This window comes from Mus musculus, chromosome 2 (assembly GCF_000001635.26).
Source record: "Mus musculus strain C57BL/6J chromosome 2, GRCm38.p6 C57BL/6J".
Lineage (NCBI taxonomy): Eukaryota > Metazoa > Chordata > Mammalia > Rodentia > Muridae > Mus > Mus musculus.
Window position 1 is genome coordinate 44138562 of NC_000068.7, and position 26304 is coordinate 44164865.

Sequence of the window (26304 nt, forward strand, 5' to 3'; positions counted from 1 at the left end):
GCATAACCTAACCATAGATCAAGTAGAATTATGGTTATAATACACACTTCACTATAAAAAGTCAAGCAACCTGCTAATGTTCTTCCATATTAGTTAGAATGCGTTTGGCTGCAAGTAGTGGGTTATCCTGTTTAAAACAATGGCATGTAAGAAATCTAGAGAAGGGTTTCATGGTTGGCACATAACATGTTCCATTGCTTTCTTTTGTAAAGCAAGTTAGCCTTTGTTTTATAGCTTGTCTCATAGTGACTTGAATGCTCAAATTGTTCCAAATGCTATCACAAGGTGATGTTCCAAGTGGGAACAAGAAGAGAAAGTGTTTCTTTCTTTACAGTCTTTTCATAAAAGAGGGAAATAAAGTCTCTGGACACACCCCAAGTCACTTTTCTATGTTGCTTGTCCAGACCATCCCATCATCCAGAAGTTTACAGATGTAGACTTCAGTCAAGAATATTCTTGGGCTGGGCAGTGGTGGTACATGCCTTTAATCCCAGCACTTGGGAGGCAGAGGAAGGGGGGGGGGTCTCTGAGTTCGAGGACAGCCTGGTCTACAGAGTGAGTTCAGGACAGCCAGAACTACACAGGGAAACCCTGTCTCAAGAAAAAAAAAGAATAATCTTGGGTTGTATCTCATGAATTCTATTGCATTTCTGTTGAAATACTGTGGTTTTGTGTGCACCTAAATATGTATGTGTGTAGGTGTCTGCATGTTTCTTTTACTGTGTGAGATCAAAGAAATTTTTCTAGGAGTTGTTCTCTACTTCCACTATTTGGGTCAGAGGAATTTTACTTAGGTTTGGGCCTTGCAGCCAACCTGAGTGAATTCTAAGAACAAGAAAGGAACTAATAAAGAAAGGACTTACTTGTAGGAGATCATTAGTATCTGTCAAATAACTGAACCTAGTTGACAAAGTATAGGATACATCATAATACAAGCTTAGTTCATCAAGATTTCAATAAGCCCTGAATTTTTACTGAATGAAGCACTCTGGTCATACTGTCATTCTCTCAAGTGTTGGCGTGTGTTAGCCTCCACCTCTTCAAATGCCCCTTGTTTCCCTTTCTTAGCTTTCTACTCAAATCCTACTTATATCTGAGAGCTTGTCCCTTTGCTGGGACATTGCGCATGGGGAAGACTGCTGTGACCTTTTTCCATATACTTTCACAGTGCACCTTTACTAACCCAGACACAGCATATTCACAATGACATGTCCCTTTCCTCTGGTGTCAGTCTCCTACATCAGATACATGTAGAGAATAGAGGTTGTGTGGCAACATAACCACATTTATGGCACACTCTGGGGTATCCTATGTAGAGGATAGAGAGTGTATGGCAGCATAGTGCATATATGGGACACTCTGGGGTTACTGTGCCACATATTAAGCACTTGTGATTGTCTTTCACAGATAACTAAATAGATTAAAGAGGAAAGTTAAAGGAAGAAAGCAAAATATCTGCACACACCAAAAATCACTTTTCTATGTTGCTTGTCTAGCCCATCCATCTTTGTGTCTTTCCCTTATATCCACGTGAAAAGGAAAGCAAAACAAAGCTCAATTAGAAATTTAGCACCCATTTCATGATAGTGTCTACTTTTGTTAAACGACTTCCATCCAAAGTAATTCTCTCTGTCTCTCTATCACTCCACTTTCCCTACCCCTTTCTCCTCTCTTTGTCTTTCTCCCTCAAACATGGAAAGACATACACCTATACTGGAGGGCATCATTCTTACAACTCAACACCTTTCAAGTTACTTACTGTTTCAACCTTACAATATTAAAGAAATCCCAGCATATATATTTACAACGTAAACTGTTTAACTGCCTGCTTCGTTGCTGTGCAGATAGAAAGGTCAATCAACATTTGTGCAACGGATGTAAATTATGAAGTCTACTAATAGGTTTGTATGTTGTAGTAATGTTTCCTGCCTGTAACCTCTAGCCAATGTAAAATATTTGATCTGAAGTCCTAGGCAATTTTTCTTAGGTAATATTTATGTCACGCTTTATTACAGGGATGCTCACCGTTTGGAATAAGTCTCTGCTACCTCATCAAGTGTTCAAAGCATATACAATTGTTTGCCATTTCTTTATACTATCTGGGTTTTGAGTTTATCGTCTTCCTGTTTCTTGTATAAACATGTGTTTCCACATCAGAGTGTGTTATTAATAGTGTATTAGCCTAACTTGATTCCCTCCATGACGTTTTTACCAGCACACTCCAATATATTTTCCTAAGTAATAGATATAAATACAACTTCCTTGACATCTCAGTTTCTTCATCTTCAAAGTACCTTGCCATTTAGCACTCTGTTGTGCAGCACTATATATTTTCTCTTAATTTCTATATATCTAAATTGCTTTCCTACAATATCCCGACTGACAATTCAGAACATTTTTGGTGAACTTCCATTATGTGTAAACATTGTGTGAGACTTGGAGACACATAGTAACTCTATGACCCTGACCCTTCTGGATTTGAATTCTAAGCAAGTTAAACAAGCTACATAGTCAACATAGGTCTAGCATGTCAAGTGGAGATAAGCCCCATCCGCAAATAAAGCAAAGATATTGGTATAGACAATGGAGTTGAGTGGCTCCGATCTTTCAGAGGTGGCTGGAAGATAGATACTGTGAGAAGAAGGATCTTTGATCAGCTCAGAGTCCTCATGGCCCAATCACCTCTCAGTACGACCCGCAACTGGGGAAATGGCACTTTTAATAAATGAATCTTCAGAGGACGGTTTAAATCCAAGCCACTATCCCATAATCATAAATACAAAAATGCTGCTCAAAAATTATCTGTCTTACTCTAAATTAAAGGCAAGGGCCCAGTTCAGCGTTGTGATCTCAGAGCCCAGTTCAGCGTTAGTTCAGAGAGATGCCCTCTGAAACAAATGGATCTTAAAAAATGAGTCTGAGAACTATTATCTCTACCATCCTCTTATAGAAACTCACATATGGCATAGCTCAAACAAATAAAAACACTTTAAATCCTGTCTTAAATTCAGTTTAACTTTGTTTAATTTGATGTTGCTGGCCATTTTGAACATGAGCCCTGTTTCCTGCTGTATCTGTTGAACAAGCAGAGAAACCGCTATGCTGGGAGTCTAATGAAGATGACATAGGGAAGTTCTGAGCTGCATTTGTCAGAAAGATACTTTCTGACAAGAGATACTTAAATCTGACAAGAGGGTGGGTATTCAAGGCAGGAGAAACACTAAGCAATACTTTGTAGTACTTCCCTTGCTGCTCTCTACCTTATCAAATACCCTTCCAGAATGAATGCCTTAAATAAACTGGACAAACTGCATTCTTGATAACTGCTGATAAACTTCTAAAACATGCAAGATTCCAGATGCACTAAGCTTAATTATTCCATGGGAGCTACCTCAGCTCCTCTGCATAATTTCAGAGGCAACAGAGTTCAGTCCCTTAAAGACTGTAACTCACTCGTTACCCGTGCCTGATCAAGGACCATGTTATTTTTCTTACCGGGAGATCAAGATTCTATTCCACAGAGAAGGGACACACAGTCTTTATACATCTGCCATAGACACTTTGAAATTAAAGCAAAAATCAATTTCTATGCAAGATGAAGATCTCGGTATTGGCTATGGAAGTAGAATCGAATTAAGAACAACGCAGGCTTGGATTTTAATGAAGCTCATCTTTGTTTCGTTTGCAGATCAAATTTTTGGCTCTCATCTGCACACAGTGTGTGAACGAGAACATTCCACAGTTCCATGGTTTGTAAAGCAATGCATTGAAGCTGTTGAAAAAAGAGGTGGGTGACTGAATGTGCAGCATTGCTGAGTCCTCTGAACAGCTAGGGCTCAAGTTCACGGAACCACTTGATTTCTCTGGGAAGCCACGCAATTAAAACTTGACTTTCATTAATCGGTTAAGAGGATCAGGTTTCTTATTAACTTCAGTTTGCTTTTACAATGGGGACATTAGCAATTCTCACTAATGTTCCGTGTTTTTTTTTTTTCTCTCCCGTTTAATATTTTGTCTGTCTGACATACTGTTGAATCAATTGCAAACTTCTTGTTTCCAAGCCAGTGGTAAAACATTCATAAAATATCAGCACTCACAGTGTTAGAACCCTCTCACATTCATGCTGGTAGATGTGCCAGAACAATTTTTTGGGAAGCCCCCAGCATCACCCAAGTGAAGTAAACAGCGTTTCTACTCACAGACAGCGATACGCCATCTTCTACATGGTTCTGTTCAGTACAGAGTCCAGCTAACTGTGTTTCCTGGAACAATTAGCAGATACACCTCCACTGTTAGAATGACCTTTGACTCCTCTGTTTCACCATTCTGTTTTTCATCTGAAATTATTTCATCTCACTGAAGAGAACAAAACAAACCCCAATTGACTCATCATTTCTAGGCTAGTTTATCTGCGGAGTGTTTTTCCTTCGAACTATGACTTCATTCATTCAAGGTCATTTTTCCTGGAAGATACACACTGTAAATGCAGAATCTTAAAAAAAAATGTATTAAATAAAAAATGTGAAGCTTCATCACCATCTGTTACAAGTTTACAACATATTTCCAGGATCTAGGGGGATATATATCAAGTGAAAGATAGAGGTGTTTGCAGAGGAAAGGAATAGCTGAACCTATTCTTATTTTCAACACCTATTTCTTAAAACAATACAACCAAAGAGGGGGAAAAATCTTCAAGTGTTCTGCTCAGAAAAGTCCATTTTAATTCTCTCGGTGTTACCTGGCTTTATTATAGAAGCATAATAAAAACGGCATGCAATTTCTAACTCCTAGAAATTCATACTTTAATTATACAGTAAGGACAGCTTTGGGATCCTATTATTCCCATATCAGTAGGGAATGAAAGAATAACAAGAGGAGAAGGGGTGGGTAGGGACACAGATAAAGATAGTGACTGTCAGAAAAGCACATCGACAACAAGGAGAAGTGCTGAGGGGCCAGAGAGCAGGAAACAGTTACTGTAGAATAAGCTCCAGGAGAAGCGTCTATGAGGAATGAAGCTGATTGGAATTTAGAGAGAACTGTGTTTTTATTGCATGTTGCAATTTCATTTAATTTATAGGTACCTATCTTAGGAGTAAATATTATTTAATAAATACTTAGAGTCAAAATGGATCAGTGAGAAGATTGTTATTATTTCCAATAGCGAAACTACCATGATTTCCAAGAAATCTTCATTCACTTTTAAATACTGAGAACCAACGGTATGAACATTATTATATTAGATCAAAAATCCAAATAGGCCATTGGGAGAAGCCGTATATAGTAAGATGTATGCACACAGGAAGAAGAGCTTATATCTCCTGATTTGTGAGCCTACCTAAGGCAAAATGAAAATCCCTGTTAAATGTAGCTTTGCAGTGCACAGATTTCATAATATCATAGAATAGAAAATGTCTATAAATAGGAATTGTATCTGTGCCTGGCATTTTCATGGTGATTTTTAATAAAGTAAGATGATATTTCTGCTGACAGGGGCAATCATGACAGCATTATATTTTATTGTTCCAATGTTTACTCTCAAAATGAATTTGTAGATCCAGCACTAAACAGCTGCTAATCGCACATATGATTATTAAAATAATTCCTGAGCATTCTAATGAAACTCAGAGACACTTTATAATTCTGCAAAGCAACTGACAATTCAAAGCACTTTGGCAGTGTTAGCTTAAAGGAACTCCAGATATGTTCAATAAAAAGTCATAGGTGCAAGATAAAGGTCTTACATCAGTGTAGGATTTATGAGTGTGTACACTTGATTATGTTTTTCTATGATCGTTTTGTTGGATTAATGCTCTTACATTTATCCACCAATTCTGTTTACTCAAAGTGTTGTTTTTACTAAATTTTGGCATATTGCGCCTCAGGACAGAAATAATTTATATGAATCTAAATCCAATATTTATGCAGGCTTCTGATGACATTTGATGCAGGGTTGGTACTAGGAAGTAGCTGAAGAAAGTGCCAAGTATCTCGACATGGCTGGGGCTCAGCATGTCTAGAGTGCTCTTTCTAATGGCCAGATGCTCCTCCAGCCAAAAATCTCAACTGCACAGTCATGGGAAATGCTTATGGGTTTGTTCTAGGAAAGACTCATTTAATGAAAGTTGTGTTCACTCTCCCAGTTCTGGGGAAATGGCCTCTGTGCTCATGATGTGTCACACTGGCTGTTACAAAGGGGGGTTGGTTCCATTCTCTTTTTCCCTTTGTGATTCTTTTCTTTAAGGAATCTATAAAACTCAAGCTGTATTTTTTAAATGCTTCTTATTTATGAACTGAAGCATGACAGGGCAGACAGTCTCAAAAGTGTTTCAGCCCCCTCTCAGTTTTCTTGCTGCTTGAATCTCAACAAACCAAATTTAGGCACTTGAGGTCACCCTGAAAGTTCTACCCAGTAACTAGCAGGAAGTGTATTCTTCATTCACCATCAGTTAAGTGACATGAGTTACATTTAAATTTTCCACACGTTTGTACATAACTTTAAAAAAAAATGGTTAAGAAAGCTTTGTAAACCAACTGGCAATTGACTTATTTGATACAGTCACTTGTCTCATTTTGGTTCCCTAAACCCTTGACCACCAAACCATGTTATCTTCCCCAGCCATTTGGAATACGGTGAGTTCTACCTTTTCTGACATTGTCTATGCAGCCCTAAATATACTTCTGTACAGAGAATCACACTGATTTTTGCAGATTGCACCTATCTCTCTCTGCCTGACTTTTGTAGTTGAAGTCTCTTTGTGAGGTAACCGAAGAGACCAATAAACTTCTCAACTTGAGTTTCTTCTCACAAAGATATGTTGGGTATCCATGAATGAAGAAGCAGTCACTAGTTGTGTGTTGTTCTTCATGTTATACACTAGTACTGTAGAAGAAATAGGCACTAAACACCTGGACAAAGAGCAAACAGTTCTAAGTGCTTTAAGAGGAGAGAATTGGTATAACAAGACAGGAAACTATTTTAAGAGAACAGAAAAAAGAAACCAAAGATGTATGCTTTATATTGATCTGTCAGCTCCTGGTCATAAATGCATGCTTGTCTGTTTTCATTTCCTCACAAGACCAAGGGAAGGTTAATTTTGTTTTATTCACAAAACTATTATCTTGACTCATTGTGTGACCATAGTAGAACAAGCCAGCCATATGTGATACCCGGAAAGACAGGCTTAAGTGGAAAACCAAAGATAGACTGTGCCAGAGACTTCTTTTATAAAGAGATAAAATTTACTAAATTACTGAACATAATTCTACTCTAAACATATTTTTGTATATCAAGTAAAATTTCTGAGTGTAAGGGAATACAACTGAATTTTAAAACTGTATAATAGGATTGGCATTCACTGTTCATAACATGATGTGATAGCTCACTGCTCCTTTAAGGCTTCCAGTTCTGGTGCTGTGCCTCATCAGCTTAGCATGTTAAGAGGATACCAAGAGATCCATAACTCAGCAAGCTGAATATACTTGACACAACTGAAATATGCGCCCAAAAGAGTTATTTGACCTTATGTGCTTCTTACCACAATTTAAAAAAAAGTTGTTTTATTCAGTGTATGTGTCTATGTCTGTGTATTCCTGAGTGTGTATGCCAGAGCATAGCATGGGTATAGACAAGGGAAGTCAACTTGCAGGAATCAATTCTTTCCGCTGTGATGTGCTTCCCTGAGATCTAACTCAAGTGTCCAGACTTGGCGGCACACAGTCTTACCCTATGAGCCATCTCTGCAGTCCTACCATACCGTGTGTGACTGTACCATGTGTGTGAGTGTGTGTGTGAGTGTGTGTGTGTGTGTGTGTGTGTGTGTGTGTGTGTGTGTGTGGTGGGGGTCCTGTGTATGTGAACCCACATCTCCTGCATTTGATGGTTCGAGATACAAGCTGGCTTTCTGAATGTTTCAGCAGTTACTAATCAACAAGAAGGTTGCCCTTTCTGTATTTTTTCCCTCAAACACAAAAATGCTATGACAGGAATGAAACACAAGTTACATACTTGACTTACTGCCCAGAAGATACCCTGGGATCCATAACATGGCTTAAAGATTTAAGAAAGACCTTTAGTCTACTTCTGAAAAGGTCTTTAGCCTCAAAAGCTTTATCTCTCAACTGGACTTCATGGCAGCTGTTATATTTTTTTGCTGTCGTTTGTTTGACAGGATCCAGTTATAGGTTCCGATGTCTGTTTAAAGAAACAAGGAGGCTGTTGGCTCTCAAATCCCCCCATTGCTTGTGTGATCAGCATTTTCCCAGGCTTTTCTACATAGTTTGCCAAGCGAAGGGACTGACCTTTTGTAGCAAACACTTTTTCATTTCAAAATGCTCACTTTGATTTTTGTCCCATTTTATACTCATTCCAAACTGTTTACAACCCACTAAAAATGACTGTGAATTATATGTTTGTATAATGGATTCCTTTTGTGGTCCGAGTGGAATGTTTACTTTGAACAATTAGTTATCTTAGGGTAGATTGTAACAAGTTGGAAGAAAAAAAAAAGAATGGGTGAAGTTATTATTGTACCTTAACTGCTTTTTAATTCCTTATGATTATGTGAAATTTGAGATACTGTCACTTTAACGTGAGGTTTTATATGGTCATATTTGCTAGTACCCGGGTACCATGAGAAAACATGAGGAAGATACTTCTATGACTTAGAATGCTTCACAGTGTGGAATAGAAACAAATAGATGGGTATTTGCTGTAAACATATTGCTATGCATATTAGGTGGAGTATGCATGTGCAAGAAATTATTGGATAAGCAGCAGGAATGATGACCTAAATATTCTGCGGAGACATGAAACTTGTCCTTGTTAATACTGTTACTTCACTCAGTGAACCCTTCAGTCCACTGAGATCCTACTAAGTGCTTTGGTATAAAAATAAAACTTTACGTTGCTATTTCCCGTTGCTTGAAATCCAGTCCCCTAAAGTGCAGATTGTATTGCCATAACTAGACAAGTTTTCTCCCAGCCCCGCTAACTTTATTCTCCTCATTCTTTTCTACTTTGGAATAATCTATGATAGCTGGATCCAGGCACGCACTAAAGGCTGATCCATCTATGAAAAATGTGCAATTTGTACTGCTTGGTTTCTGACGAGAGTCTTGCAAACTTTTATGATTCCATCCTCTTCCCGAGAGACTTCTGCTTCCTAGTTTTATAAGCAGTGAGTGAAAAAAAAAAAGTAATAAAAACAAAAACAAACTGATAAAAATTACATGCTTTAAACAAATCTAGAGAACAAGATAAGCAGTTTTTCTTTTTCTCTCGAGAATATTTGTGGACTTGAAAAAAATAATGTCCCTAAGGGAATAAGCTATGTTGGTGTTTGTTGTTTGTTTGTTTTGGTTTGGATTTTTCTCACTTTTATGTCTATAGCTGAGTGTCCAAATGCACTTCATTGCGCAGGATTCTCAATGAAGCTCTTGAGAGTATGCTTCAAATTAACTTAGCTTTTCTTTCTGAGTTAAAATTAAGACCAGTTTTTTTTTTGTTTTTTTTTTTTGCCTCTCGGTGTTTTGTTTTGTTTTTGTTTTAATGCAACCACAGAGACAGCCACCTTCCTGACAGCACTGTTGTGCGACATCCAAGTTGGAGCTGGCTCTTTCGGGTAGTCATGCTGGGGCCTCCGTGTCTGTAAGAAAGCCACATTGAGGGCTAAGAGGGAAGACAATCCCAAACAGAGTAAACAGGAAAGAGCCAGTAAGAGTATAAAAGAGAAACCAGGAAAGACAACGGAAAGAAACCAGAGATGGCAAGGTGGGGAGTTGCGGGTCTGGGTAGATTTTGCAAAGACAAAAGCAATTGTGGACAACAGGGTAGGTCTGTGAGTTCCAAAAGGGAGAAGCACAGGGGTTTTTTCATATCTAGCAAGTTACCCAAAACTTGCTTTTCTGTCTCAGATAAATTTATCCTTGCTTTGAAATGACAGATAGTTCAATCTTGCAATAAACTGTATGTCTTGAATCTTCACAAATTCTGCATACAACGCTGTTATTAATTAATTCGCTCTACTTATTAGTGGCACTTAATTAAGTTTATCTCCGCTTAGCAACATACAACAGTCTTGTTATCAAAAAGAGCTTAAGCATAACAGAAGTTAGCATAAGAGTGGACGTGCAGTTCAGTCACCAGAGAAGCTAGCTAAGGAACACAGCAGTATGCCTCTGCTCACACCCCATCGGCTGCAGAGATTCCCACACTTTGGGTCCAGACTGCAAAAGAACAGTGTCTCTTCCCAGATAAAGCGTGGGTCTAATTTCTAACATTTACCACAACTCTTAATCCCCATTCTGGAATTTAGGATTTTAAAATACTTTCCACTGGAGTCACTTGGTTTTAAGCCAAAATTAAGACCCTGCACAATTAGCCTTTTATTACGGATAGAGGGTTTAAATAGAGTCAGCATATCAAGATGCAGTACTCTAAAATGTCTTATAGTGGTGTCATTTTATAAAGTAAATTCTTGGTCTGGGAGTTTCTATTAAAAGGTCTTATATTCAGAAGTTAATAGTTCAACCACTAAACACAGTCGAGTTGGGAGCTGACAGGATGTTTTAGCCTGGAAACAAATGTTTACAAAATTTGAAAAAGAGATTATATTTGTTTGGAACACTTTCAGGTTTTCAATAATCAGAAACAAAAAATAATTATTACAAGGCATTCAAAGATTTTCAGATATTTGTTGTCCTGGGAATCAATAAACGACATGACCTGATAGTTTTGTTTTTTTGTTTTTTGTTTTTTGTTTTTTTAATTCTTGTTACATAATGAAAACTGACTCATTAAAAAATACAAAAACTCTCACAACACTGTCACTATGCTATGGGCAAAAACCTTTTGTTTCTGTTAGAAGAGGAATATATAAATTCTACTTAGATAGGCAACCCTTGGACTTAACATATTAAAATTAAGAAATCTTAAATTGGTTTGGAAAGCATTGAATTAAACTATAATTTATAATTTTTGAGTTTCCATGTGACTAATATTCCCTTTTAAATTAGTAGGATAAGACGGTCTTTCCAATTCCCCTTTTCTATTTGCAAATAAATTATATCCAACAGAAACATCAATATACACACATATATACACACATATACACACATATAGCAAGCCCAATACTTATCCTGGGTAACCCTTTTGTACCAGCCTGAAGCACTGAGCATTAAGTACCTTACTTTAGTACTGTATAATTCTTTTAGCACTGTACTTTGTCATAATTTTCCTGTCTCCTCCAAAGATTAATGTCTTAATGATTCTTTGATTTCTTTAACTTCTCTGGAAAGTTATTTTTATAGTTTAGCAGCCTACAGAGTTAGTAAGTTTTTTTTCTAGGGTTAAAAATAATCTCCTCTTTTCTAGTTTAATCTTTTCACCTAATTTTATACTCTTCAGACCACTTCCTATTTTCAGTTCAGAAAAAGAAAAACAATCAAGCAAGGAGAAAATCAAGGGCAAGGCACTTTGAGAAGAAAAAACAAACTACAAAAACCAAAATAGCTCTTTAAATGATAATGTTGGAAGAGCTCTTGAGGTTCTTGAAGACTATAGATGTGTATGCAGAAAACATGCTTTTTTTTTTTTTTTCAAAAGAAATAAACAAAATTTTGAGTGACTGGGTATTAGGGTCATAGCATAACACAAAGTAGAAAAATTTGCACATGCCGAGGTCAGTGCATAGTGTGTTCTTTTATATGTACATTGACCCCTCACACAGAGCCTGACAATGAAAGGCTCCCAATAAATGGTATGGGTGAGCTGCATTCAACATTCCTGTGATGCTCAAATTGGAAAACAACGTACAGCCAAGAGTCGTTGGATGGAGGAAGCTACAGGATATATATAAAGGGATAATGTGAGTTGTATCATGTTTTTAAAATATTTAAGAAAGACAATTTGCAGAACGTGTTAATGGTTCAGTGGGGTACCATCTTTCCATCAGGACCCAGTTACATTAGGCAGTTGAAAATAGCTTGCCTTGAAGATTTTGTATTCTTCAATTTGGAGCTATTCTATTTAGGTGATCAACCCAACAACCATTCTTTACCCATTTCCATTAGTGGAATAATGTACCGTCATTACATCATCAGTAGCCTACTGCTTTTAATCAGGAAATTGAATAACTATGATTTGTAACTGGCATGCCGAATGGCAGTCAAACATATGCTCAGTTCCTAGAACCACACAGAAAGATGAGCTCAGTATCTGTTTCTTTGATTTCAAGTTGGAATACAATGTTAGTGCTGTTCTGTATTACTTAACCTAGTTAGTGCTTGTTTTCATACACCTCTCAGGAAATTTTTAATTAATGAAACTTTTTGAGTTAAAAGAGACTGGCAATTTGAAACTACCAATCCATGATCAAGGGTCATGGAGATGGCTCAGCACTTAAGAACATTTGCTGCTGTCTCCAAGGACCCAGATTTACTTCCTAGTACCCAAACCAGGCAGCTCACATCCACCTGTAGCTCCAGCCCCTGGGGATTCAACACTTTTATTGACTCCAAGGGTAGTATACATTCATATATGTAGGCACATACATATATGCATAAAAATAAAAATAAATATAAATATTTTTAAAAAGAGATGTCAAAATCCTAAATTCTGACACAGATTTGGATTCAATTTTCTTCAAATTTACTTCATCAAGGATGAAATCTAAACTCTGCTGATGAAAAAAAAAATGTCATTAAAGTTGGAATTTTGATGTATAATTAAAATCTGTTAAGTTATTCTAAAAACATTTAGTTTCTAATTCTGTTTTAAGTTTCCTGCATTTTGGAGAGAATGGACTTTTGAGATACCTGGAAAGCCATACACTACCTAACAAACAGTGTTGTGATCAGTGGTGTGAGGTCTTTTAATTTTGTGTGTAAGTATTTGGCCCTGCATATGAAATGACATAATCTAATATTAAAATACCTTGTTTTAGACAGAGTGTGTTAGCATAAGAACAGTATACTTCCTCTGGATTCACATTTCAACTCTGATACTTGGCTGCAGTTGGTTCTTCTAGTACAATCTCAGTTAGAGATCTCTCTTATTCTTGTCATTATTGACAGGTGGTAGGATTCCCATATGTGGATCACTCTTCAAACTGTGCTTTCTCCTCTGACTAGCAGCCCAGAAACAGTTCTTCTGGAATCTTCCTCTGCCACCAAAAACTCCAGTTTTTCAGCCTGGGGTTATCATTTTCAGCCATATATGCCTCTTTTACTGCTTCCCTCAGTCAATAGCGTCACACTTTATTTGCCCTGCTGCTCTAAAAAGAAGCAAACTGGACATTAACATTTTTCTCTTGTATCAAACAGATACACATAATCTGTTTTCTTACTATCTCTTGACTGTGTTTCTGCTCTATGCTCTCTGGCCTTTCATAGCGCCTCTGCAATAGCTCTTGAGGCAAATATCCTGACGAGGCAATTGCCTGTGTTCTCTTTTCTTCTCAGGCCAGTCTTCTCAAAGCTGTCAAAATAATCCCTCTTAACTAGAGATGGGACTATGCTATCCCTTGTTAGAATTCTTGAATGGTTCTTCTTCCTCATCAGAATAAACAAAACTCCACAGTGATTGTCCCCATTGAAAGGATAAGTGCATGATCCCTGCCTGCTGTCCATCACCAAATTCTCATAAACTGCTTCCTGTGTTCTAGGAATGCCAACAAAACCTCCAAAGACCTCTTTTTCTGCCATGTGCTGTTTTCTCCCCGTAGAAAACCTACCCCAAACTGTCCACTTGTGATGTTCATATTGATTCTCTCATAAACAACACAAGAGTGACCTTTTCCAAAGAAAATGTTCTGACTCATTCTATAACCTCTTCAGGGCGACTTTCATTCACAAGGCTAACAACAGCATTGCTTTTCCTAACATGCCCCTAATTGCCTGAGATTGTTATAGCTGCTTTCATTGAATGTTTCCATCTAGAACATGAGTCTTGAGCATAGCTTTCATGTTTACCACTTTTTAATGGTACTTAGCATTTCATATTCAGTATGAGAAAGAAGCTCATTTCATAATGGATGAGTAACTGGATGAAGAGTTGGATATTATCCAAAATTTCTCCCTCAACATCCACCCTTTGAGAATTATACCCTGTGAAGTAATGATTCACTGACTGTTACAAGACACAGTGACTCAGAACACTGTGTGCAGTCATAATACCCAGAAGTAATGAAGCTACTTCTAGAGTAAGATAAAGGATTTATATTTTCTACAATGTCAACATTGTCACTATGTAGATAGTCCTATATTAGCAATAGTCCATAGTAGAAAAGGACAAAAATAAAACAGAGACTCTGATGTCCAATACAGGTCTCTGACAAAGCAAACTTTTGTCAATTTTACTTAGCAATCCTTGCAGTGACAGGTGTTAAATTCTCCCACAGACTTGAGGAATTCAACAACTAAAGCAAATTTGATGCTTGATGCTTGTGAGCATGCCAGTGTCCTATGAAGGGGACTATGCCTTTTTATATATAAAGCCCCAGGCATAGTGACTACTTCCCTGTAAGTTTGTGCATAATTTTTTCTATTATCACCCACTAGGTCTCTCTTACCATTGCCACTTTCCAGGCCTCCACCATCTACGGAATAGCCATGTTTCTGATTATCTTTTCCCAAATGTATTAGCCTGCATTATTTAAGACCGAATCTCATTTTATTATTTCCTGCTCGTATTTCTAAACTCCTTAAGTCCATTTGTATGATTCCTTTGTCCTCACAGATGTCCACAGTTCCTCCCAATTTAGTATCATCAGCAAATTTAATTAATGCTCTGTTTACCTCTCCTTCTAATGAAACCAGTCCCTTGCTTCATTTCATCATACAAAGTAAAAATGTATTGGCAGTAAAACAGTCCAAAGCAATGTTTCCTCACTGTAGGAGGGGAAGCTAAGGATACAGCAAAGAGCCATGTGGTGAAAAGTAGACAAGGCAGCAGAGAGCTACACTGCTTTGTTATTGCCCTGAAGCAAATGCTTTCTCAGGCTTGGGCACATTACCCAAGCTGGTGGTGGTGCACATGATCATACACACGTATGAGTTCTCTGCCTTATAAGTAGCTTTATTACCCTCAATAAGGGCTTGTTGCTAAAAATATATTTATGAATATATGGAAAGCATATTACAGCTTAGTTTAAAATCATGGTTAAAGATTAGTATAAAACATCTACTCATCTTTAAAAGAAATAAAATTATTTATATAATAAGATACAAGTAGTAATAATTAACCCTGTAAATGTATCATATTTAACACTGTAAAGTAAGTACAAAGCTAGATCTATGCCTATGCATTTGAATCACATAGGCTCTTAATTCCATTGAGTAGAATGGAATTTCTTTTTCCTAGCATTTACTGTGACACATTTTTTAGCCCTTAATTTATTGAATCCAGGTTAACTCTTGCATTTAAGTGAAATTATTTTTTAATAATCAATTTATAAGATGAAGAAGGAAATTTTCTTTACTTGTATTCAACATGCAAAAGAATATATGGTTTGTGTATTTAATAACCTGGTAAGTTGAGAGAGAACAGAAAAAGACGCCTTTCTTGTTTAAGGTAATGGTGGTTACTTTGAGAGAAATACATCGTTAGACTTTAAAGATATGGTCATGCGAACACAGAATATTTTTGTAAAATGAATGACATTTATTAATCTTTAAGCATATATCAGATATGATGCTGGTGCTTTTCAAGATATGTATGAACCAAGATTACATTGATTATTGCCACATACTCAATAGACTCTGTCTTCACCTATACACTAAAAGTCTTGTAAATATCTTTTAAGTTTCATGCAAAGAGTCAATCTTCAGAATGTGGATACATTCATGTAAACCAGAGACTGTACTGGAAAAAAATATTTTGAAGTTTATACTCTAAATAGGACAAACAGATGGTAGACCAATGTCTCTATTGTCTACACAGAAGACAATGGATGTTCACAGTGTTGAAACGAAAGCTGATGCACGCTTCATATATAACACAAGGCCAAGCAAAGATGTCATCACCAGAGGATAGTGTTAACAAAATAGTGACTGGGAATATTGTTAAGCAGTCACAGTCTCACATTGTTTTTCTAGTGAGAAAAGTCTGATGCATAATGCATTCTTATGAGAGAATGTTTTTAGATGCCAAGACTTTACAGGCATAACTGCAATAGCTTAATGGGAGTTTCCTGCCAGCACCTGTTAGAGTAGAAGGCTCTTACTTTTCACACATAATCCAAGACTGATTTGGAATAAAGTTTTAGAACAAAACTAACACAGTGAAACCATCTTCTAGTATTTCCTCACATATAATATTTATCATTTAACCCCTGGTTTTTCCCACCAGTACAGCTTTTTTTTTTCTCCCACTGCCTTTTTATAGGAGGCAGCAGATAAACCACTTGTTTTCCTAGGTAAGCCAGTTGAGTTTATATATGAGAAAGAAAGCAGAAAAGAAAGTAAACTAACAGTAAGCATCAACTGCACTTCAGAGACCAGAGTTCTTCAGGTCCATTGTAACCTCCTAAAGAGCCAGCAAAATCAAATTGAGCACTGTGTTTATAAGCAATAAGGAGAAACTCTGAAAGAGGCACACAGATTAATATAAAAGACATTGGCCATAATTTTCTCCTGTTTCTACAGGCCTAAATATGTTGAATTTAAATATTTAACAGATACTACATTTAAAGTCTAAGGATAAATCAGCATTTTTTTTCATAGCGAGGTCAGTAAAAGAGTTATTTAAATTCCTTAGTTTTAAATCAATTCTCACATACTCCATTTACCAAAAAAAAAAAAAAAAAAAAAAGAACGAAAAGGAAAACAGTCACACTGTTTCTACTTAGCAAATGTCATCAGAGGCCACACAGAAATATTAGCTTATAAATAGCCACCTTATTTTCAAAGTCTTTGTCCAGCAGTATATATCTGGCACCTAGAATGAAAACTGGCCTTGGTGGGACACAATCCTGCAGCATCCTGGTCCTTCTCGGCAGGGTGAGGATGAGAGAAATATTTCTCACTGGTTGAGTAACAAAACTTCAGTTCAGTTTTAAGAACAAGATTTCAGAATGAACACTGGTAGGTGGCAGAGTTTAAAAATCCCTGAAACCATGAGCAGATAACTAAGCATGGGTGAGTGAAACTTATCTCAAGAGCAGAAGAGGGGACCCTAAGATAGAAGAGTGCATTTGGCACCTTTCTTCTTTCGCTATGATGGATGGATTCTTGACTCTGTGATGTTCCCTTGTGTCCTTAACTGACCTTTAATATTCTTCTGGCAAACCAACCTAAAGAATAACATGTCTACAGAAGGTGCAGACGGCATTATTACCTTGAGTACAGATGTTTTTAAAGGTTTCAGTCATTTTTTTTAAAAAAGAAATAGTCTTGTCTCCTTTTATAATATTTTAAGCACCATAAAGGAAAGTTTGTTGTTTTGATAAGTCAAAGAGGAAAGAGGGAGTCACACAGATACTTTTAAAGCATATGATGTTCCCAAGCTTAGAACTCTCCTCCTTCCAAGGAGTTCTGCTTGTAGAGTGCTTTGCTCTGAAGTTGGTTGAAGAAAGGTCAGTCCTTTGTTTTGATTCTCTGGCCAGTGATTTAATAAAAACTCATTTGGTTTTCCGCCCAAGAACCTTTACTAAAATTTGTTGTAAATGTAGAAAACAGGTTGGAATTCTCTCTGACTTCATGAGTCAGCCCATGTTCAAGGCAGAATATCTGTATTTAAGTTGAGTTTTTGTGAAAGACTATAGGTCCATAGGAAGAAGAGAGGAATTAAGTGTAGCCAGTGATCCATATATAGACAGTTTCACGTGTGGTTAAGGTTCAAGAACATACCATGGTGAGAGTTGTCAACTATATTCTGTTCTGTCCAAGAGAGAAGGAAGAAAGTCCTTGATTTCAGATTCTATTGATACCAAGAGAATGAAACATCTCTTCATCACATTTAAATGTATAGAGGCCCTGCATAGGTCAAGGAAGATTTAGGACCCAGTGTAGAGCATTACACTCACCCTGAGACAAATAGCATTGCATAAGTTGTGCCTGCAGAGCTGTAGATGATCCCTTTACAATTCATTCTGGAACAAAAAATATTACGATGATAAGAACAAACCATGATTAAAAATGAATTGCATTTAGTCATCCTGAAAATACTCTTCTCTCTCCAAATTTATACATATATTAAGAACACTTATTTCCTTTACCTTAGTTTATAACAAAATAGAGGAATCCATGTAAAGAAATATTTGTAAAGTAGAAATCATTCTATTTTATTATTTTAAAGGCACCATCGCCCACCAATTTTCTTGCTCTGTGCCTCCTTCAGTTTATTACCCCCATCTCTTATTGTCCACTGCCATCTCTCATATCACACCAGTTAACAACTCTTACTCTGTTTTTTTTCTACCCATTAGTCATATTTTTCTCATGGAGGTATGATTTCAACACAAGAGAATAACCTTATTTCCTATTGCAGAATATCACACATAAAAAGACATGTTTCAAGAAAGAGTTGTTTCTTCATAATTCTGAAAATATAAATGAGTCCTCCATAATTGATCTTAAGACTTATTGTGGGGGCTTAGTAAATAACATTTAAGTATTCAGAATTGTGGTCTTTAATTTCTACTTTTGAATATTACCTCAAGAATCAGCTAGAGGAACTCATTGTGGATTTTCAAATATTCTCTCAAGCCTCAGAGTATGTCAGTCCTTGAGGAAATGGAAAAATTATACTATTCCTTAAATTTCATATAAAGAAAATATGAAATATATGTGAAACTTTTTTCTCAACACTGGAAAAATACATATATGGTTAAGTACTCTATAAATCATGTTAATGAATATTAATAAATGTAAAACATGATAGTTTTACATATCTTCTTTAAATGTATTTGAGAATACACATATACACATGCATTTTGATAACGTTTCCAGTGTCCACCTATGTGATGAAAAGTCTCTCAGAAACAGGAAATCTGGTTCACATTTCACCAGCATGCGATGAGTTTATACAACGGAACAATTGGTTTTGGAATGACCTTCTTCTGAGCACATGCATGGATGTGCTCTGAGTAGCCAGAAGGTATTGGTTCTTTGCTACGTGGTTAACAATCCTTATGCACTCAAGGGTGAAACTAAAAATCTCTCTCATAGATCGTTAAAAGAAGCTTTTATGATTTTAGCAATTAATAAAGCAAACTTTAGTGGTTTTTATTTGTCTCCTAAAATCATGTATGTGAGTGAGATTGATCATTCATGGAGAGTTAGAGTTTCTAGGTAGAGAAAAAAAAAATCTGTCTTGTTCATCTCTGTTCCAGATATGTTGTATTTGTATTTTTAAACATTTCCATAATGAACCTAATGGTTGAATAGTTCATCAATATGTTAAAATTTTGGATTCCCGATGTGTGTCCTGTTAAGAATTTCAGTCTGATTTCCTGGTTTATAACATATCTCAGCTAAGTTAGAGATACACATCAGAGCTCAAAGGCAATGGGCATATCAATGGTACAAATATATTTATATAGATCTGAAGAAATTAAAGCTCATAATATATGGGACTGGAACTGGAGAGGTGGCTTGATAGTTAAGAGCACTGGGTGCTCTTCCAGAGAACTTGCGTTAGAGTCCCAGCACCCATGTGCTTTGTATCACTAGTTCCAGGGGATTTGATGCCTTCTTCTGGCCTCTGAGGACATTAGACACACATATGTGGTGTATAGACATATATGAGGTCAAAACTTGCACATAAAATTGAACTGATATATTTTAAAAAGCAACTTAGAATATTTGTAAAAGTAAAAAAATATAAAGGATAGGATAGTCTTAAAGTAATAAATTATGATTTGTTCAAAGAACAATGTGTATATATACCTGTATATGTTACAATATTTGTTTATGCGTGATGTATTTTTATATTAATTTCTATTTTCACTTATGTGTGCATGTGTGTCTCTATGACTGTGTGCTGTGCTTGTATGGGCATCTACAGAGGCCAGAAGAAGATATGAGATCCCCCAAAGCTAGGTGGTTGTGGGCTGCCTATTGGGAGATTAAGAACTAAACTTCAGTCCTCTAGAAAAGCATCAATTGCTCTCAAATGATTAGCCACCTCTCCAGTACATACAGAGGATTTCAAAGGAACATGTTATAGGGTACACATTTGTATTCCCAGGTACCCAAAATCTAAGGCAACAGTGTAGCAACTTTAACTTCTACCTCCATGTAGTAGTGAGTTCAAGACCAATCTGGACAAGACCAATCTAGTGAGACCCTGTCTCAGAGTATACAGTGAAGAAAATTTTTTAAAAAAATTAAAAACTGATGTCATCTGGAGATGTACTTGCCTAGCATTCACACAGCCCTAGTTTCAAAGCCTAGTACTGAAAATGAATGAATGAATGAATGAATGAATGTTTGCATAAAGTTCAACACATGAGGCTCAGGCTCAGACTACAGTTTGGAAAAATGTACTTACACACACACACACACACACACACACACACCTTGTATATACTGTGGTCTGTACCAAATCTCTAATATCTATTTCTATGCAGTGAGTGCTTAATCAGTATTTGTCAAATTCCATAGAGAACTGGAGTTCGCCAACTCGAGGGTGTCCTTTCCTATATATTTTGGCTTGTCAATCCTTCCATGCAACCACAACTAACATTGTTCCGTCTGCCAAAGCAGAGGAATGTACCCAAATCTCTTTTTTTTTTCGGTTTAGCTAAAATACTTACAAAATAGAAAATGTAGATTCTCCTACAGTCACAAAAAAAGTAATCTTGCTTGTGTCTTCCCAAGACTCAAAGGATCAAACATCACTACTGTGGGCTTTACTGGGCTTTGTCTTCACTGGGGGCGTGTCTAATGGTGCTAGAACATCTCAGAAGTCCAAGAGCATCAGGCTGAAAAGAACCATCTTGTGTGTAATGTCGGTGTGCTTGGGCTGATGGTTGATGGACCCAGTCAGGTTTGTAGAGATGTCCTTTTTGTGCCTAGAATTATCTTTACTCCTCTAGGGCAGAGATTCTAAGACAGCAGAACTGTCTCTTACCTGAATGCTTAGCAGGGGCAACCATGAAAACCCTCCAGGAAGTGGCTAGCCTGAGGCTCTGAGTTACAGGCGCCTCCCCAGAGAAGATCAAAAGTCACGCCCCACCATCACAGAGACTGAGAAATGGTTGAATGTGTTCTAAATTAAACTGCCCTGGTGGTGAGCGGAGATCTGCCAAAGTCTTTCAATTAATCACTTTTACCTTCAGGGCAAAGTTAGGCCTGAGAGTATTTCAATAGGTTTTTATTGGAACAGGGTTATTTCAGATATTAAACTATGTTGCACAAAGTAAAAATAATGTTATTTTTAAGTTGCTACTCTTGTTAAATAAAAGTTGGCAAACATTCCTAGGGTCTGTATTGACATGTCTGTGTGTTTGTGTATGCGTGTGGCTTTTTCTTGTTTCATAAACCTCATTGCTTTTGTTTTGTTTTGTTTTTGTTTTTAACAAAAAAAGTGAACAACAGTGAATTAGGTAGTAAATATATGCATACAGTCATCTTCATTAATAACATGCTATAAATAATAGGAGACAGGTTTTAAGTGTATAATTCTGTGCAACAGGACTAAGGTTTTTTTGGGTTTTTTTTTTTTTTTTTTCGACATCTTTAGCAGTAAGTTAATTAGAATCACCTGCATTTCCTTGGGTGGACACCAAATGGATTGCAAACAAAAACAGATTAAAATAGCTGCAGGAGCTCACGGCATACAGATGACAAGATTCACAGAGGACCGCAAAGCACTGAAAACGTGGGCTTTTTCAAACAATTTTGGATGAAATTTAGCTCTTGTGACTTCTCTGTAAGAGCCCCCTTATAAGTGTTTTGCTGAAAGGCAAGCATGGCTTTGCTTCTGATCCCTTGATGAGTGAGAGAAATGTTTAAGAAAGATCACTTTACGGAGAGATTCAGGCTGAAATGTGATGACTGTGAGTCAAGCCAAGCCAAAAATTACAGTTCAGAATGGAAGGGGAGGGACGTGGTTTGGGAACCCATTTTCCCACATTCCTCAATCTCAATCATCCCTGCCAATGTTTTAAAAAAGAAGCCCAATGGAAAACAATGAGGTCACTTTGTTTAGATGTTTAAAGGAAAATAGGAGTGGAGAGATTGAAAGAATGACAACAAATATATGAATTTTACATCAATATCTATTTCAAGCATGATGGGACCAGAGACTAGACTTTATGTAAGTGTCATGACTTCATCACAAAAGGAGCCATTTTTAGGGCTTTTTTTTTTTTTTTTTTTTATGTTTGTCTTGGTCAGCCTTTTATTGTATGTCTTTAATTTATGAAAGAGTCTATTGCTAAAATATTTTAAAGGAATAAGTGTACGAAGAAAGAATATAGATTACTTCTTTCCAGACTTCAGGTTTCCTTAATAATGGTGTCCACGTGAAATTTTGTTTCTCTCTTGACTCTACTGGAACACCCTACTGCCACTAAACCTCAGGTTTCCCTAGTCTATGTGCCAGAAAACTACTAGATGACAGCAGCAGACCCAAATAGGCCCTTTGTTTCTGCTTCTCCTATTTATTTTCATGCAACTCATTAAACAAGTCCCAATACCAAAAGAATGATGTATTTATTTTGTATGTATGTATTTTAGCATGATCACAGTAGAAAAATAAAATAAAATAAAATAAAACTCTACAGTGGAGCTGGGAAAGATGAGAGCCAATGCAGAGAATGGCATGAGCTGAACTGAATGCAACTTAAAGTGTCAGCATCTTCCACCTATGTGAAAGTTTCCTTGAAGATAACAATGTCTCCTTAATGATATCCAGAGGCACTGGCCAATGCTTACCTCCAAGATTGAGATTGGTATGAGAGCAAAAAACATACTAAAACTGATCAAAGGCAATTTATAGGCCATGTTTTCTGTTCTCCAGAAATCATTTCAGTCTGTCAACTTTATTCTGATCACTACATTCTTCCTGATATTTCATGGTCAAACTCAGGATCTTTCTGAAATATTTTACCTTGAGAGATGTATTGGAATGGCTTTCTGATTGGTATAATTCTGTAAATTATAGTCATGAATACCATCTTACAACCTCAAATGCTTTGCTGAGTTAGACAGATATAAGTAAGCATATAAAATATGAGTAGCCACACGTGGAATACCATCCTTTGACTATCATTTCATCTCACCCAAATATTAAATATGGCATAAAAATGGCTTCCATCTACACCACATTGGCCAGATTGGAACATTTTCCATCATCTTTTCCCTGATTCACCTACCATTTAGTAATCCCTAAGTTAAAAGGTATGATTTTAAAAGAAGTTGGCCCAATAGTCAAAGTTGGAATATGAGCTGCATTATGGAGGTTATATGCAAAAGCAATCAAGATCCATTATGTAGCACAGGAAATGGATGCCAAGACTGGAGCTTGTGTGCACTGCTATCTACGTTGCTGGAGTTCAGCAGTGTGGGTAAGTAAGTGTCTTTCATTATGAGAAATTGGTGAGATATTTGGCAAGAGTCTAAGACAAGCATAGGAGATTCTGTCTCACAGTAGATGACAGTAGCTTCCCGAGTGTGAAGGAAAATGGCTTCTATTCTTCACAGAAAGTTCCAAGGTTCAGTGCTACTCATACAACTCCCAATACCCGACATATATAGAGTGTGGAAAGCAATGCAATAAAACTAGTAGTGTGGTACGATAGATTTTCCAAGATTTTTTTGAAATCTATCTCTAACCCCTTCTTAGAATTGGGAACAAAACACCCATGGAAGGAGTTACAGAGACAAAGTTTGGAGCTATGATGAAAGGGTGGACCATCTAGAGACTGCCATATCCGGGAATCCATCCCATAATCAGCTTCCAAACGCTGACACCATTGCATACACTAACAAGATTTTGCTGAAAGGACCCAGTTATAGCTGTGTCTTGTGAGACTAGGCCGGGGCCTAGCAAACACAGAAGTGGATGCTCACAGTCAGCTATTGGATGGATCACAGGGCCCCCAATGGAGGAGCTAGAGAAAGTACCCAAGGAGCTAAAGGGGTCTGTAACCCTATAGGTGCAACAACATTATGAACTAACCAGTACCCCGGAGCTCTTGACTCTAGCTGCACATGTATCAAAAGATGGCCTAGTTGGCCATCACTGCAAAGAGAGGCCCATTGGACTTGCAAACTTTATATGCCCCAGTACAGGGGAACGCCAGGGCCAAAAAGTGGGAGTGGAGGGGTAGGGGAATAGCGGGGAGGGTATGGGGGACTTTTGGGATAGCATTGGAAATGTAAATGAGGAAAATACCTAATAAAAATATTTTTAAAAAGGATGTGAAAAAAAAGATAATACCTGATAATATTTAAAACCTGACCAGTAACCATGCTCCCTCTCACCTGAGGTCCTCTTAATGTTCAGATACCATATAGACATGTTAAGACTTAAGTACTGCAGTGCAGCCTTAGTAAACCCAAAGGGTAACACACTTACAACTATGGATTTTGTCCTTGTCTTTCTCTCTTTTTAACATATTTTAACTCTGGCACAATGTTGGCTGGTACTTGTCTTCTCAGCTGCCACAATAGGACAGCGTTCATTCAGATTCAGCAGTGTGCATGACAGCAAATATGATTAAGGTTAATAAACAAATATTTTGGGATGGATATTAAATGCTTTCGTTTCCTAGTACTGGGTTTCAGGGACAATGGTGTGTACGGGGTAGTGCTCCACTCAAGTGGCTAATGGAAAGCTTGGGAAGATGATCCTCCTTCTGATCCCAGAACCTCTGTGTTTGACACAAAGCTCCTTTTTAGGTTCCTTAGTTATGTGTACTTGGCATTTTAAGAAACTTACCTCAAATCTGGAATCCAGCCCCTCTGTGTCACTATGTAAATGATACAAAATGGTAGATCCTTTATCAGTTGCACAGGCTCTGTACCATTTAAAAGCAGTTTCTTAGTGATCCGATCCCGGTTTAATATTCTTTTCATATTTGTTCATTTTATGTGAATATACGTGTGCCTGAGTGCATGCATGCACATACAAAGACCAGAAAAAGACATCAGATTCCCATGAAAAAGAGTTGCAAAGAGTTGTGGGTTACTATGTGGGTTCTAGGAATAGAACCCCAGACTACAAGAGTAGCCAGGGCTGTCAACCACTGAGCAGCCTCATCATTTAGTAGTTTTTAATTAAGCAACAAATATTTGTCACACTGTTATAAGAAGAACAGTTCTGCTTTTTCATGGGAATCCCCCATAAATACCTAGTGGATTAAAAACTCACAAGTAAGTATTCAAACAATATACCAATGAAAATTTCCTGATTACCTTAACAAAAGTAAATAAGAGAAGTGAAGAAATATTTGAAGATACAAATTTTAATATTACCTTAATAGAAAAAGAAAGTTATTTGCAATACTTGTTTCTATCAAACAAGAACCCCAAATGTAGATATAATAAAATAGGACTGTTATCAAAAACAAAAGAAAATTGAAAATAAAGTACTAGTGAGAAAATAAGAGGGAAAACTCTCAATATTAAGTTGAAATTACTAAAATTATAATGACAATAGCATTTCTATAAACACAATAAAAATCAGGAATACCAAAAAACATTATGAAAAATGGACTGAAATAAAATCTTTTGTTACCATAATCTCTTAATCATAGAGTATAGAAATATAGCAAAGAATTAAAATATTCATAATTTTATCCACCATCACATACAAACTATGCACCAGTAAAAAACACTTATATCAACATGTCAAAATTTGAATTCAAGATGGCAGCTGCTTCAAACAACTGTGTTTTTCTTGTCTCAAAATCCCAATAAGAATATGAAAAGGATATGCTTGAAGAAAAGGTCAAAAGGAAGGGAGGGAGGGAGGATGGAAGGGAAGATGGAAGGGAGGAATGGAGACAGAGAAAGAAGAGAAGCCTAGTGCTGGCAACAGAAATGGTGCCATCAGTACACTACAAATAGATTTCAAGAAGACAGAAACATAAGCAAAGGAAACACAGTTCCCAGACAACATTAATAGGCACCGTTTATTCCAGGGAAATCCCCACAGAATATCCTAATTTTGAGTCAACACATATAGTAAGCAGAAATCGGCAAAAGGTCAGAAGATAAAGCAGCTCACTGAATTATAGCATCAACTCCACTCAGGTAACACTAGTCCTCATGTGCATCTCATGCTGGGAAGGGGCCTCTGAAGACAGGGCCTTCTAAGTGGAGGGTGGTGAAGAACCAAGCTCCCTTGTGCTC

General features: G+C 37.0%; 1 protein-coding gene across 9 annotated transcripts in view; it reads left to right on the forward strand.

Annotated features, from left to right (window-relative positions):
- The window catches only part of Arhgap15 (Rho GTPase activating protein 15), a 647156-nt gene that overhangs the window by 389764 nt on the left and 231088 nt on the right, over positions 1-26304 (forward strand). For all 9 annotated transcript variants that reach the window (XR_001783199.2, XM_006498397.4, XM_006498398.4 and 6 more), the window contains one exon: positions 3689-3787. Coding sequence is in view for 8 of the 9 variants with exons in the window: in XM_006498397.4 (XP_006498460.1) it covers positions 3689-3787 (99 nt within the window). In the remaining variant the exon portion in view is untranslated. The remainder of the gene's footprint in view (positions 1-3688; positions 3788-26304) is intronic.